Source organism: Pungitius pungitius, chromosome 10, assembly GCF_949316345.1.
Source record: "Pungitius pungitius chromosome 10, fPunPun2.1, whole genome shotgun sequence".
NCBI lineage: Eukaryota > Metazoa > Chordata > Actinopteri > Perciformes > Gasterosteidae > Pungitius > Pungitius pungitius.
Genome location: NC_084909.1, coordinates 4,867,686 through 4,883,748, shown reverse-complemented (window position 1 = coordinate 4,883,748; position 16,063 = coordinate 4,867,686). Strand labels below are relative to the sequence as shown.

The 16,063-nt window shown below is 40.6% G+C and overlaps 3 protein-coding genes across 3 annotated transcripts; all 3 read right to left on the bottom strand.

The window, feature by feature from the left end:
* Positions 1-1,983: 1,983 nt before the first annotated feature.
* On the bottom strand, positions 1,984-3,135 carry LOC119228918 (putative gustatory receptor clone PTE01). The gene has a single exon (XM_062564814.1). The coding sequence runs from the start codon at positions 2,908-2,910 to the stop codon at positions 1,984-1,986; it is 927 nt and encodes a 308-aa protein (XP_062420798.1). The 5' UTR covers positions 2,911-3,135.
* Positions 3,136-7,858: 4,723 nt separating this feature from the next.
* LOC119229035 (olfactory receptor 10A6-like) lies at positions 7,859-8,785 on the bottom strand. The gene has a single exon (XM_037489118.2). It carries the CDS (start codon positions 8,783-8,785, stop codon positions 7,859-7,861), a length of 927 nt encoding a protein of 308 aa, XP_037345015.2.
* A 4,914-nt stretch (positions 8,786-13,699) lies between these two features.
* LOC119229209 (putative gustatory receptor clone PTE01) lies at positions 13,700-14,623 on the bottom strand. The gene has a single exon (XM_037489401.2). It carries the CDS (start codon positions 14,621-14,623, stop codon positions 13,700-13,702), a length of 924 nt encoding a protein of 307 aa, XP_037345298.2.
* Between the last annotated feature and the right edge of the window lie 1,440 nt (positions 14,624-16,063).

The window sequence follows — 16,063 nt, the reverse complement described above, 5'->3', positions numbered from 1 at the left end:
CCTTTCATTGCTGTTGCTAGACAGATTGCAACAGGTCCGTGCACGTATGACTGCAGGACTGAATACTCCTGTCACAAATAAACATTGTCATATCGCTTTGATTAAAGTCTCAAGTCTGGTCCTTGTTTTGCGTTCACGACATATACATTATCTACATCATAGCCTATAGAATAGTCCAGGTGAAGCCGTTATTCTGCTATGGTCGTGTAGAGGATCCCTTCCTTGTAGTCAATGCGGTGGAGTGGGCCTGAGGAGCTTTACTGGCTTTACTGGTGGCAGAACGATTACTCCCGTAGTTCGCGCTGAGATCGCTACCCAGCTCTGTACGAGTCTAGCTCATGCTCCCCCTCAGGGTATACATTACATTACATTACAACGCCAGAGCTACGTGCTCCCCCGTGGAGCGGTACTTTAAACAGTGCTTTACTTAACCAGACGCTGCGCTAGCATCACATAGAGGACGGCCGGATAAATGCTAACCGGGGTATAGCTTTGCATCGCGGAGCTTCAGCTGAGCGCGTCGTTACGTTAGCAGTTTAACGTGGATGGGGAGCGTCGACTTGCCTTACCGCGTGTTAGCCTTTTGAGAGGCTGCTATGCTGCTTGCTGGACGTAATGCTGCGTGTTTCCCAGGCGTTGGAGATGAAGGAGATTCCCGTCCTCGATGTCCCGCAGTAGCTGGAGAGCCCGTCCGGGGCGTAGCGCTCTCCCGGTTAGCCCGCGTAGCGGGTGCGTGTCGCTCCCTCAGAGAGATCTAACGTAACCCCTTAACAACAACCCGACTGTTTATGCCCTGGCTCTTAATAAAGCACTTGTAGTTTGGCTTCTTACTTATTTGTACTCTCTTGCTTCTTGTTCTGTACCCTCTGCTGAATGCATTTATTGTGCCTTGGATTATATCTTATGGTGAATGACGTTACATAAAAACATAATGGTCTGTTTCCGATTCACTCCGCCCGTCTGCCAGCTGTGAGCCTTACCCACTCACACCTGGGCAGAGGAGGCTTGGTACCGCGCTCTTACGTTTAGCATGACTGCTTCCTGCTGCGCCTCGTAGGCGAGTGCTACTACACCGGTACCTCGGCGGGCTGCACGACGGCTCAGATTATTGATTTAGTTTATCCACAATCGTTCATCGTCCAATCGGAGTTTGGAGTTTACCGCAACACTGTGTTGCCGGACGCGCTAATTGAACGCCTTGCTTTGCTTCGCCTCGCTTCAGCTACACGCTGAAATGACAGCTGACAGCCAACAGAGAGGAGAACACTTTTAAAGATTGACAACGACAACGTGATTGGCTTAAGGAAACCGTGTGTAGAATCTGATTGGTTACTAAAATGTGCCCGCCTCCAATCAGCTGATAGAGTAATTGCAAAGGAGGCGAACAGAGTCAGACTGGTGGTCTTCCTGACTGAACTTGCGCTTAAGCTACATATAGATATATAATATATAGATATGTCTGTACATGCAGACAGGGGGAGTGGAGATACAGAAAAACCATATATTTTGCCCCGATATCATATTTGACAAATATGACATGATATATTCCATATTTCAAAAACACAAATACACAAACCTTGACAATTTAGAAAATGTATTGATAAGCATAAAGGTGGGGCCAGGCCTCGTGGTCCTCTACTGGCCAGCCGCCACTGAACTGCATGTAGTCGTACTCCCTTTGACTTTTAAACAGACCTGATGTTCTCACACATTTACAATCCAGTCTGATTCTGCCTAATGCTGACAAAATCGATCAATACATGAAGTAGTGTGCTTGCTGTTACAGCAGGACTTTAATAACTTCATAAAAATAATTACACTACATTGACCTTACATTACAGTCACATTTTATGAAACATGTTGTTTCCTCTGAGCAGATAGAGCACGAAATATAATATACATTTTTTAATTTCAGACATATTTTTAATGGTAAAACAATCACATCAAAGAAACTTACATCACAATGTAAAATATCCAACATATTTATTTTCTATCAAACAGAAGTCTTTTACACGATTGTCTTATTTTTGGAAGGTAAAGTCCGTACATAAAAGGAGTGATCATTGGTTGAAAAATAAGGAGATATATGGATAAAATAACGTGCACTTCATCTGGTAAATAACCAACATCCAACCTGGAATCAATAAAATGAAAAGTGGCACCGATAAAAATGTTTGCCAATGAGACAATCTGAGGTGTGCAGGTTGTTATGACTTTTTTTTTGCTTTCTTTTGACACAATTAGACAAACCCACAGAATCTTTATATAAGACACTGAAATGAGACTCAATGGGAGAACCAGACTGATGAAACCATAAAGTACATCAGATATGCTGGTAAGTGCTGAGACTGAACATGCAAGTTTAATTACTAACTGTTGGTCACAAAACACTTTGTTAATGACATTTCCACAAAATGTCAAAGGGATGACGAATGAAAATGAGAACATATAGTTAGTAAATGAATAAATCCAAACAAGCAGAATGATCTTAACTACTCTCCCATTGCTCATAACAACATTGTAGTGTAAAGGATAACAGATACAGACATATCTGTCATAGGCCATAGCTGTTAAACTGCATAACTCAACACAACTAAATATGTAGAAACTAAACATCTGCAGAAAACACCATGGCAACGTCACTTCATGTGTATCTGAAAACATCTGTGAGAGTAGAAGAGGATATAATGATGTGCTTGCACTTATTTCATTCATAAACAAATGACATACTAATAAATACATCGGCTCGTGTAATCTTCTGTCCTTATATATGACCACAATAAGAATTGTGTTTGATGTACATATGGTGATGTACCAAAATAGTATTATGCTGAAATACAAGTATTTTAAGTTTCCAATGTTACCATAGGCAGAAAGCACAAAAGACACAACCTCAGTGGAGTTCTCCATTTCTTTGATGCGCAGTCACCTGTGAAATCATATGAGGATTTAGATATCAGTATTCACACAACAATCAGCATACAATATATGAAAATTAAGTCACATTCTACGCTCAAGGCTCAAGGTATCTACCAAGTATGAAAGCCTCCGGTCCGTTGCTGCGACCCTCCCAACTGAACAAGACAAGAACCTCTGCTGATCTTTATACTCTTCTTGGATGCATTGGGGGGTTTGGCTACATGACATTTGCATTATGGATTGCTGTGTCATTTCTTATAATCAAATCTTGATGGTGGTCCATGAGGAGTTTAGTCATCATATCTTCTTCTTGACTGAATGTATGGATGAGATATCAGATCCTCAGTTCAACATGAACTATGAAGGTTTTATGTTCAACAATCAAACTTTATTCCTCTCACTGTGTTCTTTTATACTGTCCCTTATGTCATTTTTTATCTGTTTTTTAAATCTGCAGGGGGTAAACATGCAAGAATAAGCCTGCTGGGAATGGAAGCATAGAAATGACTAAGAATTGAATTAAGAGTTGACCCTAAACGTTAATGGAGCTCACCTTGCTCTAATTTTCTGCGTACACTTGATAACGTAATCCTGACTGATAGACTCGTCACGGAAGTGTTTAGCCCCACAACCTAATACTAAGACTAAGACCTAAGACTTGATGAAGATGCATACTTTTGTTGAGAATAAACAATTAACTTAAGGAAAGTTTAACTTGATTAAACACTGGCCTTTGACACTCAGAACTTGAGCCAACTAATTTCCTCAGAGACAACCTGATGTTTTCCATTAATGACATCATCATGTTATTCATGCTTAAGATCCCTGATGTATCTACCACCTCGTGTAATGCTGCATCAAGTAAACAAGAACGTTAAGCCTCACTGTCATTGGTCCGCTACATTATCCACGTATCCCCAGGACACCGGTCTGTTGTTGATGTCCTGCACTGGGACCAGCAGTCCCCATGCAAAAGAAACATGCAACTTCGTGCAAAAACTTTCTTTGCAATTAGAGAAGGCCACTAACATAATATCTATAATGTCTTTTTCATCCTTTTGTTTCAGGATCATAAGTGTGATCAAATATCTAAGACAAAACAAAGGCTGCACTTAACAACAACACTTTATTCCTCCTTCTGTTGCCCTGTTTTCTACTTTTCTAGAGAGTCACCCGAACATTTCAAGTTAGGAGTGAAACGGCCCCAATTTACATCTCCTATAGTTGTCACATGCTTCTTCAGCTGTGGCTTCCTGCATCAAGTGGGCAGAACCCTGATAAGACGGATGAGCTACCTGACCTGTACGATTTTCATTTCCGACAGAGCAGTCTACTGTGTTTGAAGGAGACCTGGCTGTCCAATACCAAAGTCACATGTCAAGATAGAGGGATTTTCACTACACAGTGTGGCGCTCCCTAGCTGTCCCGGCTATATTATTGGAGTGCGCTGCCCGAATTCTTAAACTGTTTCCTATATCTATACATAATTAATGCTTGGTTCCCGCACTTTGCTAACCCTATTATTTAAGCCCATTATAACACCCATTAACCCTCCTGCTATGTTCGTTTCTTAGGTACAGCAATGATGTTCCCGGGTCAATTTGACCCGGGGCATGTTAAATCTTCCAAATGTTGTCAGAAACCAAAAAAAACTATGAAATATAGTTTTTACCTCATCATCAACACCTTAACTAACAATTCAATCAGTTTTTAATGGAATGAAATTATTTGCTCCTCCATAATTCATAGTTAAATTAGTATAACTCACTCGTTTTAATGAAAAATAGTCTGCTCAGACATTATTTTAGGTACATTTGAAAAACCTAGACATAATTTGCATTAGTCTACCATAACATGTATTTTTTGCTATATTTTATTATTTTTTTGAAGAAAAAAAAATGTCATGGGGTGATGTAGATAAATAGAGATGAGACACCTATGCTGTTCAGGGTCATATTGACCCGCTTACTCAAAATCAAGCCAAATGAGTAAATAAGAATTTCTATTGAAAGTAAACTTCATTCATAGTGTTAAGAAACAGACATTTACAAAAATGAACAAGAGATGAGCAAAATTAACGAGGTGTGTGTATGCGCGTGTATGGGTGGGTGTGTGTGTGTGTGTCTACACAGCACATGAGTGACATGTCGTCACGGTGTGCTTTGTGCAAATAAATTTTGCACATGTCACACATGTTGTGCTTGTCTTGTTGTCATATCGCCCTGCCTGTCTCTGCATCCCACAGGCTGGCTACCAATTCATCTTTTGACCTATAGACCCCAGCAAGGACGAGAAGCCGCAAATATGCATGAAAATGCATTTCGTCCAGCTCCTTCCAATCCTCCCCCAAAACACGTCTCCCTTCTAGATTAGTCATCTTGAGAATTACTTTTTGTAATGACTTTGGGAGGACCAGCTCAAAAGCTGACTTGATGTCTGTGACACGAGTCACTGCCATCCTGGTGGGGCCTGGCACAGTCTTTATAATATTTTTGGCAGTCAGTCTCAGCTGACGTGCGTTAGGTGAGGATGACCACTGTATTTCCCGATTTTTTGAAAGGAATGTTTCGCTTGGAACAGATATTATACTTTCCTCATCCGATGTTTTAGAATCCGAATTTCATCTCAAGATGGTCTTCATCTTCGGACACATCCTCCTCTATTTCGCTGTTGCGATCAAAGATGAGCTCCAGAGCCTCCAGGGCCGTCATTCTTTTTGTGCTCATAGTTTTTTACTGAGCTGCTGAGTTGTATGCATGCTCTTCAGAGTGTAATGTTTGTAAGATTCCACAGCAACCCTTTTGTATGTGGCCGGGGTTTTCCCACCAAAATAGTATATTTATTTCTTGTACAGGTGGGGGCCGTTAGAAAGAGAGTGCATCTGAGACGCACGTCTGGTTCACGTGGGGGGATGGGCACATAAGTGCAGGACAGAGATCGGTTCCAATAACAAACACTTGATTTCTTTGTTTGAAGTTTGAAATGTGGACAACTTTATATGTGGGGCTGTGAACGTGTGTGTGTGTGTGTGTGTGTGTGTGTGTGTGTGTGTGTGTGTGTGTGTGTGTGTGTGGTGTTAGAGAGAGAAATGTGGTGAAGAGTGAATAAGAAAGACAGTCTCACATTTTCAAAGAAAGAAATGGTCTAAACTTGACACTTCTGACCCCCTATAGCCTCCACGTTCACTGCCGGGTCAAATTGACCCGAACATCATCTCTGTAATATAGACCTGCATGGGGGGGTTTCAAATGCATGATATATATATTTTTTTTTTTTTACGTTGGTTACACTAATTAAGCCAAGCAGAAGAAGTTTCATACAAAAAAAGTACTTTCAAATATTTTTCCTAGATTTTTAAATTTTGAAACGGGTCAATTTGACCCGCAACATGACAGGAGGGTTAAACAGCCTGAAACCAAATATAGCAACAAATCTTGTACTTGGAATAAAATGTAAATATGAACAATTGTTAACAATTACACACAACACAACACACCCTACTAATATATTCAAAGAGTGTGGGTACCCAACAGTTTGCTGACCGGTGCAGGCCTGTTTGCAGCTGGAGAACGGTGGAGCCTCAAAAAACCAAACACTGGCTGCCTGACGCCGAAGCGCCAAGGAACAACCTCACTCGTCGACCTCACGATGTTGGCGATGCGGGAGTAGGGGCGTCTCTTCTGCACCTCTCCAACTGACCCCCCGCCCTGACGCCTGATTGGAGCATCCCTTTAGCTCAGTATTTCTCAACTGGTGGGTCCACCTTCGCATATCATGGAACACTTTTTGTAATGCAGCGGAGTTTCGTCTTCCCCCCCCCCCCCCCCCCGTTGACCGATCGAATTGGGTCGCGGCTTGTCATTAAGGGGTAAAGGTGGGTCCCGGAGCCAGACAAGTTGAGAACCACTGCTTTAGCTTATACAATTTTTAAACATGAAACATTAATTACACCTTGTCAACAACAATAACAAACAGTAAACCTGGCTCCGTAAAGATAGTCATGGAATTTATCAACTACCGCCCACTTCAGTGCAAGGAACTCTAACTGGTGTACTGGATATCGCTGTTCTGGAGAGCTCAACTTTCTGCTGGCTAAGGCGACGGGCCTTTGGCCTACTAGTTGTTCCTGGTTAAAGCACGGCACCAATCTCTTGGAAACTTGCATCAGTGTGTAAGACATATGGCTTGGCATCGGCAAATGCCAACACAGGGGCATTAATCAGACATTGAATGATGCGATTGAAAGTGTCCGTGCAGGACTGGTCCCATCGGTCATTGAACGATTCTGAAACTTTAAAGTAGGTCTTGTTCTTGTCCAGGACCTGCTTCTTTCCAGGCTGAGTCGGCGCATAGCCCTTGGTCAGTTCAGTGAGGGTCCTTTGATTAATGGAGCTTTTCTTGTCTGTTACATTTGAGATCATGCAAAGAAAAAATCACAAAATTCATATAAAATTATTAGTTATAATATTGTCCCAAACAATTGTCCACATCGAACTGAGATAAATCTAACCGAGATCTTTTCGTACCAGAGTAAACCAGCAGCACACTGTGTTCTACCACACTGGTCAAAGTAAAAAAGCCAAATGCACTCTGGTGTATAACTTTGCTTCGGTGGCTCATAAATGACACAAACACCTGTCTCCTCAGTCACCTGTCACATTTACAATCCAGTCTGATTCTGACCTCATCAATACATGAAGTAGTGTGCTTGGTGTTACAGCAGGACTTTAATAACTTCATAATAATCATTACGCAACATTAATCTTCCATCACAGTCTAATTTTATGAAACATGTTGTTTCCTCTGAGCAGACAGAGCAAGATGAGATATATTGACATCCTTGCCACATAAAGAGAAATATTTCAACTTAAAACACATTTTAATGGTAAAACAATGACACCAAAGAAAATTACATCACAATGTAAAATATCCAACATATTTATTTTCTTTCAAACAGAAGTCTTTTATACGAGTGTCTTATTTTTGGAAGGTAAAGTCCGTACATAAAAGGAGTGATCATTGGTTGCAAAATTAGGAGATAGGTGGATAAAATAACTTGCACTTCATCTGGTAAATAACCAACATCCAACCTGGAATAAATAAAATGAAAAGTGGCACTGACAAAAATGTTTGCCAATGAGACAATCTGAGGTGTGCAGGTTGTTATGACTTTTTTTTTGCTTTCGTTTGACACAATTAGACAAACCCACAAAATCTTTATATAAGACACTGAAATGAGACTAAATGGGATAACCACACACATAAAGCCAAAAAACAGGTCAGATATGCTGGTAAGTGCTGAGACTGAACATGCAAGTTTAATTACTAACTGTTGGTCACAAAACACTTTGTCAATAACATTTCCACAGAACTTCAAAGGGAGGATGAATGAAAATGAGAACATATTGCTAGAAAATGAATAGATCCAAACAAGCAGAATGATCTTAACTACTCTCTCGTTGCTCATTAAAACATTGTAGTGTAAAGGATGACAGATACAGACATATCTGTCATAGGCCATAGCTGTTAAATTGCATAACTGGACACAACCAAATATGTAAATACAAAACATCTGCAGAAAACACCATGGCAACGTCACTTCATGTGTATCTGAAAACATCTGTGAGAGCAAAAGAGGATATAATGATGTGCTTGCACTTATTTCATTCATAAACAAATGACATAATAATAAATACATTGGCTCATGCAATCCTCTGTCCATATATATGACCACAATAAGAACTGTGTTTGACACACAAATAAAGATGTACCATAATAATATTATGCTGAAATACAGGTATTTTAAGTTTCCAATGTTACCATAGGCAGACAGCACAAAAGACACAACCTCAGTGGAGTTTTTCATTTCTTTGATGCACACTATGCGTACAATAACGTGAGTCATAGAGGATGTAGCAGTAAAGCTGACTCAGTATTAGTGTTATCTGTTATCCTGTTACATTCGACAATACAAAAACATAGAATCATAAAACAATCTTGTTGGTTTGATTTGTGTCCAACGTTATTAACTGAGATAAATCTAAACAATGATCTTTTCGTACCAGAGTAAACCAGCAGCACACTGTGTTCCACCACACTGGTCAATGTAACAAAGCCAAATTCTGGTCTATAACATTGCTTCTATGGCTCATAAATGATACAGATACCTGTCTTATCAGTCACCTGTGAACACATATGGGGATGTAGATATCAGTATTCACACAACAAATAGCAAACAATATATGAACATAAAGTCACATTCTACACTCAAGGCTCAAGGTATCTACCAAGTATGAAAGCCTCCGGTCCGTTGCTGTGACCCTCCCAACTGAACAAGACAAGAACCTCTGCTGATCTTTATACTCTTTTTGGATGCATTGGTGGGTTGGGCTACACAATATTTGCATCAAGGTTTGCTGTGTCATTTCATATAATACAATCTGGTGGTCCATGAGGGGTATAGTGATCTTATATTCTTTAAAGTAAGACTGAATGAGGGTGAGATATCGGATCCCCAATTCAACATGAACTATGAAGGTTTTATGTTAAACAATCAAACTTTATTCCTCTCACTGTGTTCTTTTATTCTGTCCCATGTCATTTTTTATCTCTGCTTTTTAAATCTGCAGGGGGTAAACATGCAAGAATAAGTCTCTTGGGAATGGAAGCATAGAAATGACTAAGAATTGAATTAAGAGTTGACCCTAAACATTGATGGAGCTCACCTTGCTCTAATTTTCTGCGTACACTTGATAACGTAATCCTGACTGATCGTCAGTGAAGTGTTTAGCCCCACAACCTAATACTAAGACTAAGACCTAAGACTTGATGAAGATGCATACTTTTGTTGAGAATAAACAATTAACTTAAGGAAAGTTTAACTTGATTAAACACTGGCCTTTGACACTCAGAACTTGAGCCAACTAATTTCCTCAGAGACAACCTGATGTGTTCCATTAATGACATCATCATGTTATTCATGCTTATTCTATTGTTGATGTCCTGCACTGGGACCAGCAGTCCCCATGCAGAAGAAACATGCAACTTCGTGCAAAAACTTTCTTTGTAATTAGAGAAGGCCACTAACATACTATCTATAATGTCTTTTTCATCCTTTTGTTTCAGGATCATAAGTGTGATCAAATATCTAAGACAAAACAAAGGCTGCACTTAACAACAACACTTTATTCCTCCTTCTGTTGCCCTGTTTTATACTTTTCTAGAGAGTCGCCCGAACATTTCAAGTTAGGAGTGAAACGGCCCCAATTTTCATCTCCTATAGTTGTCACATGCTTCTTCAGCTGTGGCTTCCTGCATCAAGTGGGCAGAACCCTGATAAGACGGATGAGCTACCTGACCTGTACGATTTTCATTTCCGACAGAGCAGCCTACTGTGTTTGAAGGAGACCTGGCTGTCGAATACCAAAGTCACATGTCAAGATAGAGGGATTTTCACTACACAGTGTGGCGCTCCCTAGCTGTCCCGGCTATATTATTGGAGTGCGCTGCCCGAATTCTTAAACTGTTTCCTATATCTATATATAATTAATGCTTGGTTCCCGCACTTTGCTAACCATATTATTTAAGCCCATTATAACACCCATTAAACAGCCTGAAACCAAATATAGCAACAAATCTTGTACTTGGAATAAAATGTAAATAAGAACAATTGTTAACAATTACACACAACACAACACACCCTACTAATATATTCAAAGAGTGTGGGTACCCAACAGTTTGCTGACCAGTGCAGGCCTGTTTGCAGCTGGAGAACGGTGGAGCCTCAAAAAACCAAACACTGGCTGCCTGACGCCGAAGCGCCAAGGAACAACCTCACTCGTCGACCTCACGATGTTGGCGATGCGGGAGTAGGGGCGTCTCTTCTGCACCTCTCCAACTGACCCCCCGCCCTGACGCCTGATTGGAGCATCCCTTTAGCTCAGTGTTTCTAAACTGATGGGTCCACCTTCGCATATCATGGAACACTTTTTGCAATGCAGCGGAGTTTCGTCTTTCCCCCCCCCCCCCCGTTGACCGATCGAATTGGGTCGCGGCTTGTCATTAAGGGGTAAAGGTGGGTCCCGGAGCCAGACAAGTTGAGAACCACTGCTTTAGCTTATACAATTTTTAAACATGAAACATTAATTACACCTTGTCAACAACAATAACAAACAGTAAACCTGGCTCCGTAAAGATAGTCATGGAATTTATCAACTACCGCCCACTTCAGTGCAAGGAACTCTAACTGGTGTACTGGATATCGCTGTTCTGGAGAGCTCAACTTTCTGCTGGCTAAGGCGACGGGCCTTTGGCCTACTAGTTGTTCCTGGTTAAAGCACGGCACCAATCTCTTGGAAACTTGCATCAGTGTGTAATACATATGGCTTGGCATCGGCAAATGCCAACACAGGGGCATTAATCAGACATTGAATGATGCGATTGAAAGTGTCCGTGCAGGACTGGTCCCATCGGTCATTGAACAATTCTGAAACTTTAAAGTAGGTCTTGTTCTTGTCCAGGACCTGCTTCTTTCCAGGCTGAGTCGGCGCATAGCCCTTGGTCAGTTCAGTGAGGGACTTAACGATAGAGAAGTAGTTTGCTATGAAGCGTCAGTAATACCCACAGAAACCCAATATAGGATCGCAGTGACTCAAGGTTTGTGGGTTTTGGCCACCTGGTGACTGCTTCAATCTTCTCAGGGTCAGTAGCAACACCATTGGCTGAAACAATGTGGCCTACATACTTGACACTGAGTTGGCAAAATTGACACTTGTCAAGGGAGAGTTTTAGCCCTACTTCTTCAATTCTGTCACATTCTGTCAACACCTGCAAGAGGCGCTCTTGTGTTCTGATGTGTTCAGCTTCATCCTTGAAGACTCATATTCCTCTTTGTTGCGGATATCACTCAGGAGTTCCAAGAACGGCGCATATTCTTTCCCTGAGTTTGAGCTGGACAAGCATCATATCCGAGTGGACCGCGCCTCTCAGTAGCTGCTCCCCTTGAGCGCAAATTACCGACCGCACGAATGATGGACTCAGCCAAACCACCTGCTGGTTGATCTTCCAACAAACTCTTTAACAGGCTTGGAGAAATATTCTCGACAGGACGTTCAGCAGCTATGACAATCCTCCACTTTTTCCGTTGTGCTATCCGCGAGCTATTTGGGAGGAACTCTGGTGGGGTCCGCCTTTTCTCTGCACTCGCACAGCACTGTCAGACGGTTCAGTTTCAGGCTGAGCGTCCGTCCTCTCAGTCGGACTCAGCCTAAGGCTTTGACGTTTCTCAGTCTCTTTAATCAGTGCATTATCCACATCTTCTGGAATCACCTATCAAACAGCCCGAAACCAAATATAGCAACAAATCTTGTACTTGGAATAAAATGTAAATAAGAACCATTATTAACAATTACACACAATACAACACACCCAATAAGCCAGCAAGTTAATAACTAATATATTCAAAGAGTGTGGGTATCAGTTTGCTGACCAGTGCAGGCCTGTATGCAGCTAGAGAATGGTGGAGCCTCAAAAAACAAAACATTGGCTGCTTCACGCCGAAGCGCCAAGGAATGGAACAACCTCACTCGTCGGATGACGTACAAAGAAATTGTTGCATATGATGGCACATTTTCATTTTGATTCATGTTTATGCTCTTCATTAGGTTCATGTAAGTGGCTGTCAGGTATAAATCCCATTGAGAACAGTGGTGTATTTCCTATGATTCTTAAATAGAATAGCAGTCTGCTGTTCTTGTCCCAAATGAAACAATGAGTGAGGAATAGTACTCACACTGATTACCAATCCTACGTTGTAAATTTTGGTCTCTACTTTTTCTCACTCAACCCGCACTCCCAGCATCACGCGTACCCTGGTCCTTCACACATACATATAGATTTTAAGTCTAAATTTATTTTTAGCAAGACTGTATTAGGTCTATACTACAAAGAGTGTGTGTTTGTGCCTGTGTTCTTTTGTTTAACTCATGAGTAATTTAAGAGCTCATGGGTGATGGACACAGTGTGGGTAGTTGTGAGGTGTATTCATTCAGGTTTTAGAAGTCAAACTGAGAAAGAACTTGTTGAATTTGAAAAGTATTGTTTAATCAAAAGTCATATTTGGCTGTTATTTCAAGTCATGTGTACTATTGTATGTTAATTTCTGGTTGCATTGCAAGTAAACACACTTTGTTATTTGCTACCCTCCAGTGTCAGTGGCTGACCTCTGGTGGCAAATTCTGTTAATACATGAATGAAGTAGTGTGCTTGTTCTTACAGCAGGACTGTAATAACTTCATAGGAATCATTACACTACATTAACCTTACATTACAGTCAAATTGTATCTTGTCAAAAAAAATAAAAGTATTTAGTTGGGAAGAGGACAAAAAGTGTTTTCATAATTGTGTAAAAATATTGTAATTTCTTTATATTGGTTATGATATACTTTTTTGATTTGTAAATAAAGGGTTGAGTCATCTTATCTTTATTTAAAGTATGACTGATGAGAAAATGTTTGGGACTGCTTTATGAAGGTTCTTAGAGAGGAAGTGAAGATAAGAGATAAGTCTATAGTAAGCCTACACCTTTAGATCAAGAGTGGACTTGTTAAGATAAAGTTTAATTACACCTGCCTTGAAGGATTTGTAATGTATGCGATGTTAAAGAGATATATTTACATCCTTGCCACACAATGAGAAATATTTTTCAACTTAAAACAAATTTTTAATGTTAAAACAAATACATCAAAGAAGATTAATCAACAATGTCAAATATCCGAGATATTTATTTTCTATCAAACATAAGTCTCTTACATGATTGTCTTATTTTGGGTAGGTAAAGTCCGTACATGAAGGGGGTGATGATTGGTTGAAGTATATGGATGTATATGGATAAAATAACACGCACTTCATCTGGTAAATAGCCAACATTCAACCTGGATGCCACAAAATGAAAAGTGGCGCCGACAAAAATGTTTGCCAATGATAAAATCTGAGGTGTGCAGGTTGTTAGGACTTTTTGTTTGCTTCCTTTTGACACAACTAGACAAACCCACAAAATCTTCATGTAAGACACTGAAATGAGACTAAATGGGAGAATCAAACTCATGAAGCCAAAAAGCAGGTCAGATATGCTGGTAAGTGCTGAGACTGAACATGCAAGTTTAATTACTAACTGTTGGTCACAAAACACTTTGTCAATAACATTTCCACAAAACTTCAAAGGGAGGATGAATGAAAAAGAGAACATATTGCTAGAAAACGAATAAATCCAAACAAGCAGAATGATCTTACCTACTCTCCTGTTGCTCATAAAAACATTGTAGTGTAAAGGGTGACAGATACAGACATATCTGTCATAGGCCATAGCTGTTAAACTGCATAACTCAACACAACTAAATATGAAGAAACAAAACATCTGCAGAAAACACCATGGCAACGTCACTTCATGTGTATCTGAAAACATCTGTGACAGCAAAAGAGGATATAGTGACATACTTGTACTTATTTCATTCATAAACAAATGACATAATAATAAATACATTGGCTCATGCAATCCTCTGTCCTTATATATGACCACAATAAGAATTGTGTTTGTCACACAAATGAAGATGTACCATAATAATATTATGCTGAAATACAAGTATTTTAAGTTTCCAATGTTACCATAGGCAGACAGCACAAAAGACACAACAGTTGAGTTTTTCATTTTTTTGATGCGCACTATGCGTACAACAAAGTGAGTCATAGAGGATGTAGCAGCAAAGCTGACTTAGTAATAGTGTTATCTGTTATCTATTTGAATAATGCCTCAAACTCAATATTCTACCTGCATTTAAATTTTCAATAATGCTCTTATCACGGCCACCTTAGTCACCTGTGAAAACATATGAGAATAAAGATATCAGAATTCACACAACAATCAGCATACAATATATGAACATAAAGTCAAATTCTACACTCAAGGCTCAAGGTATCTACCAAGTATGAAAGCCTCCGGTCCGTTGCTGTGACCCTCCCAACTGAACAAGACAAGAACCTCTGCTGATCTTTATACTCTTCTTGGATGCATTGGTGGGTTGGGCTACATGACATTTGCATCATGGATTGCTGTGTCATTTCATAAAATCAAATCTGGTGGTCCATGAGGAGTTTAGTCATCATATCTCTCTCTTTTTTAAAGTAAGAGTGAATGCGGATGGACATAGGAATCGGAAAATTCACGACAGGTGATATTTGGGAAAGCAAAACAACTAAAAGTAAACAAGAAAATAAATGCACATAGAAGTACCAAAGAAAAGGCATCAAGTAAAATGAAGAGAAATCATTGATTTAGCCATATACTGTATACTGATGTACTTGTCTGTCATGACCTGTGACCTCAAAACCATGCAGTACCTTATTGATGATCTGGAACAATGACCGGGTATCAGGCCTCACTTTAAAACCATGTGCGGTTTGGACCTTGTTTGGGGCTTCAGAGTCAAAGTTCACGTGTTCTGTATTGTACGTTATTATCCTAATACGAGGAACAATCTGTTTAGCTTGGATACATATCCAAGATGGCGCCGCAGATGGCTGCCTCTGTGTTTCGGTGCTCTTTATTTTTTGTTCTTTTCGTTTCCAACTTTTCTTTTCTCATCTGTTGAATTACTGGACATTCTAGTCAAAGGTGTGCTCACCTTTACTCACGCGGTGAGACGCTGGAGGAGAAGAAAACGTGCCGGCCCGTTAGTGCGACTCCGCAAGCGTGGTTCTCGCACACCGCTGCCAGGCATCTTTCTCTCCAACGTGCGCTAACAGTGCAACAAACTGGACAAACTTCAGCTGCTGGTGAGAAGAGACAGAGATTTTTCTTCATCCTCCGTTTTGTGCTTCACGGAGACGTGGCTCTGCGGATCGATACCGGACTCCGCGCTCCAGCTGGCCGGCTACCAGCTCCTCAGAGCGGACAGCGTCATGGAGCTCTCCGGCAAGACGAAGGGTGGAGGTATCTGTTTCTACTTCAACAACAACTGGTTTCCTGGGGTCCATCATCACCCAGGACCTCAAGTGGGAGCTGAACATCAGCTGAACATCAGCTCCATCACATCAAAAGGCTCAGCAGAGGATGTTCTTCTTGAGGCAGCTGAAGAGATTCAACCTGCCC

Bases quoted from the DNA above. Each gene is read 5' to 3' on its own strand.
- LOC119228918 (XM_062564814.1), bottom strand. From the start codon at position 2,910: ATGGAGAACTCCACTGAGGTTGTGTCTTTTGTGCTTTCTGCCTATGGT.
- LOC119229035 (XM_037489118.2), bottom strand. From the start codon at position 8,785: ATGAAAAACTCCACTGAGGTTGTGTCTTTTGTGCTGTCTGCCTATGGT.
- LOC119229209 (XM_037489401.2), bottom strand. From the start codon at position 14,623: ATGAAAAACTCAACTGTTGTGTCTTTTGTGCTGTCTGCCTATGGTAAC.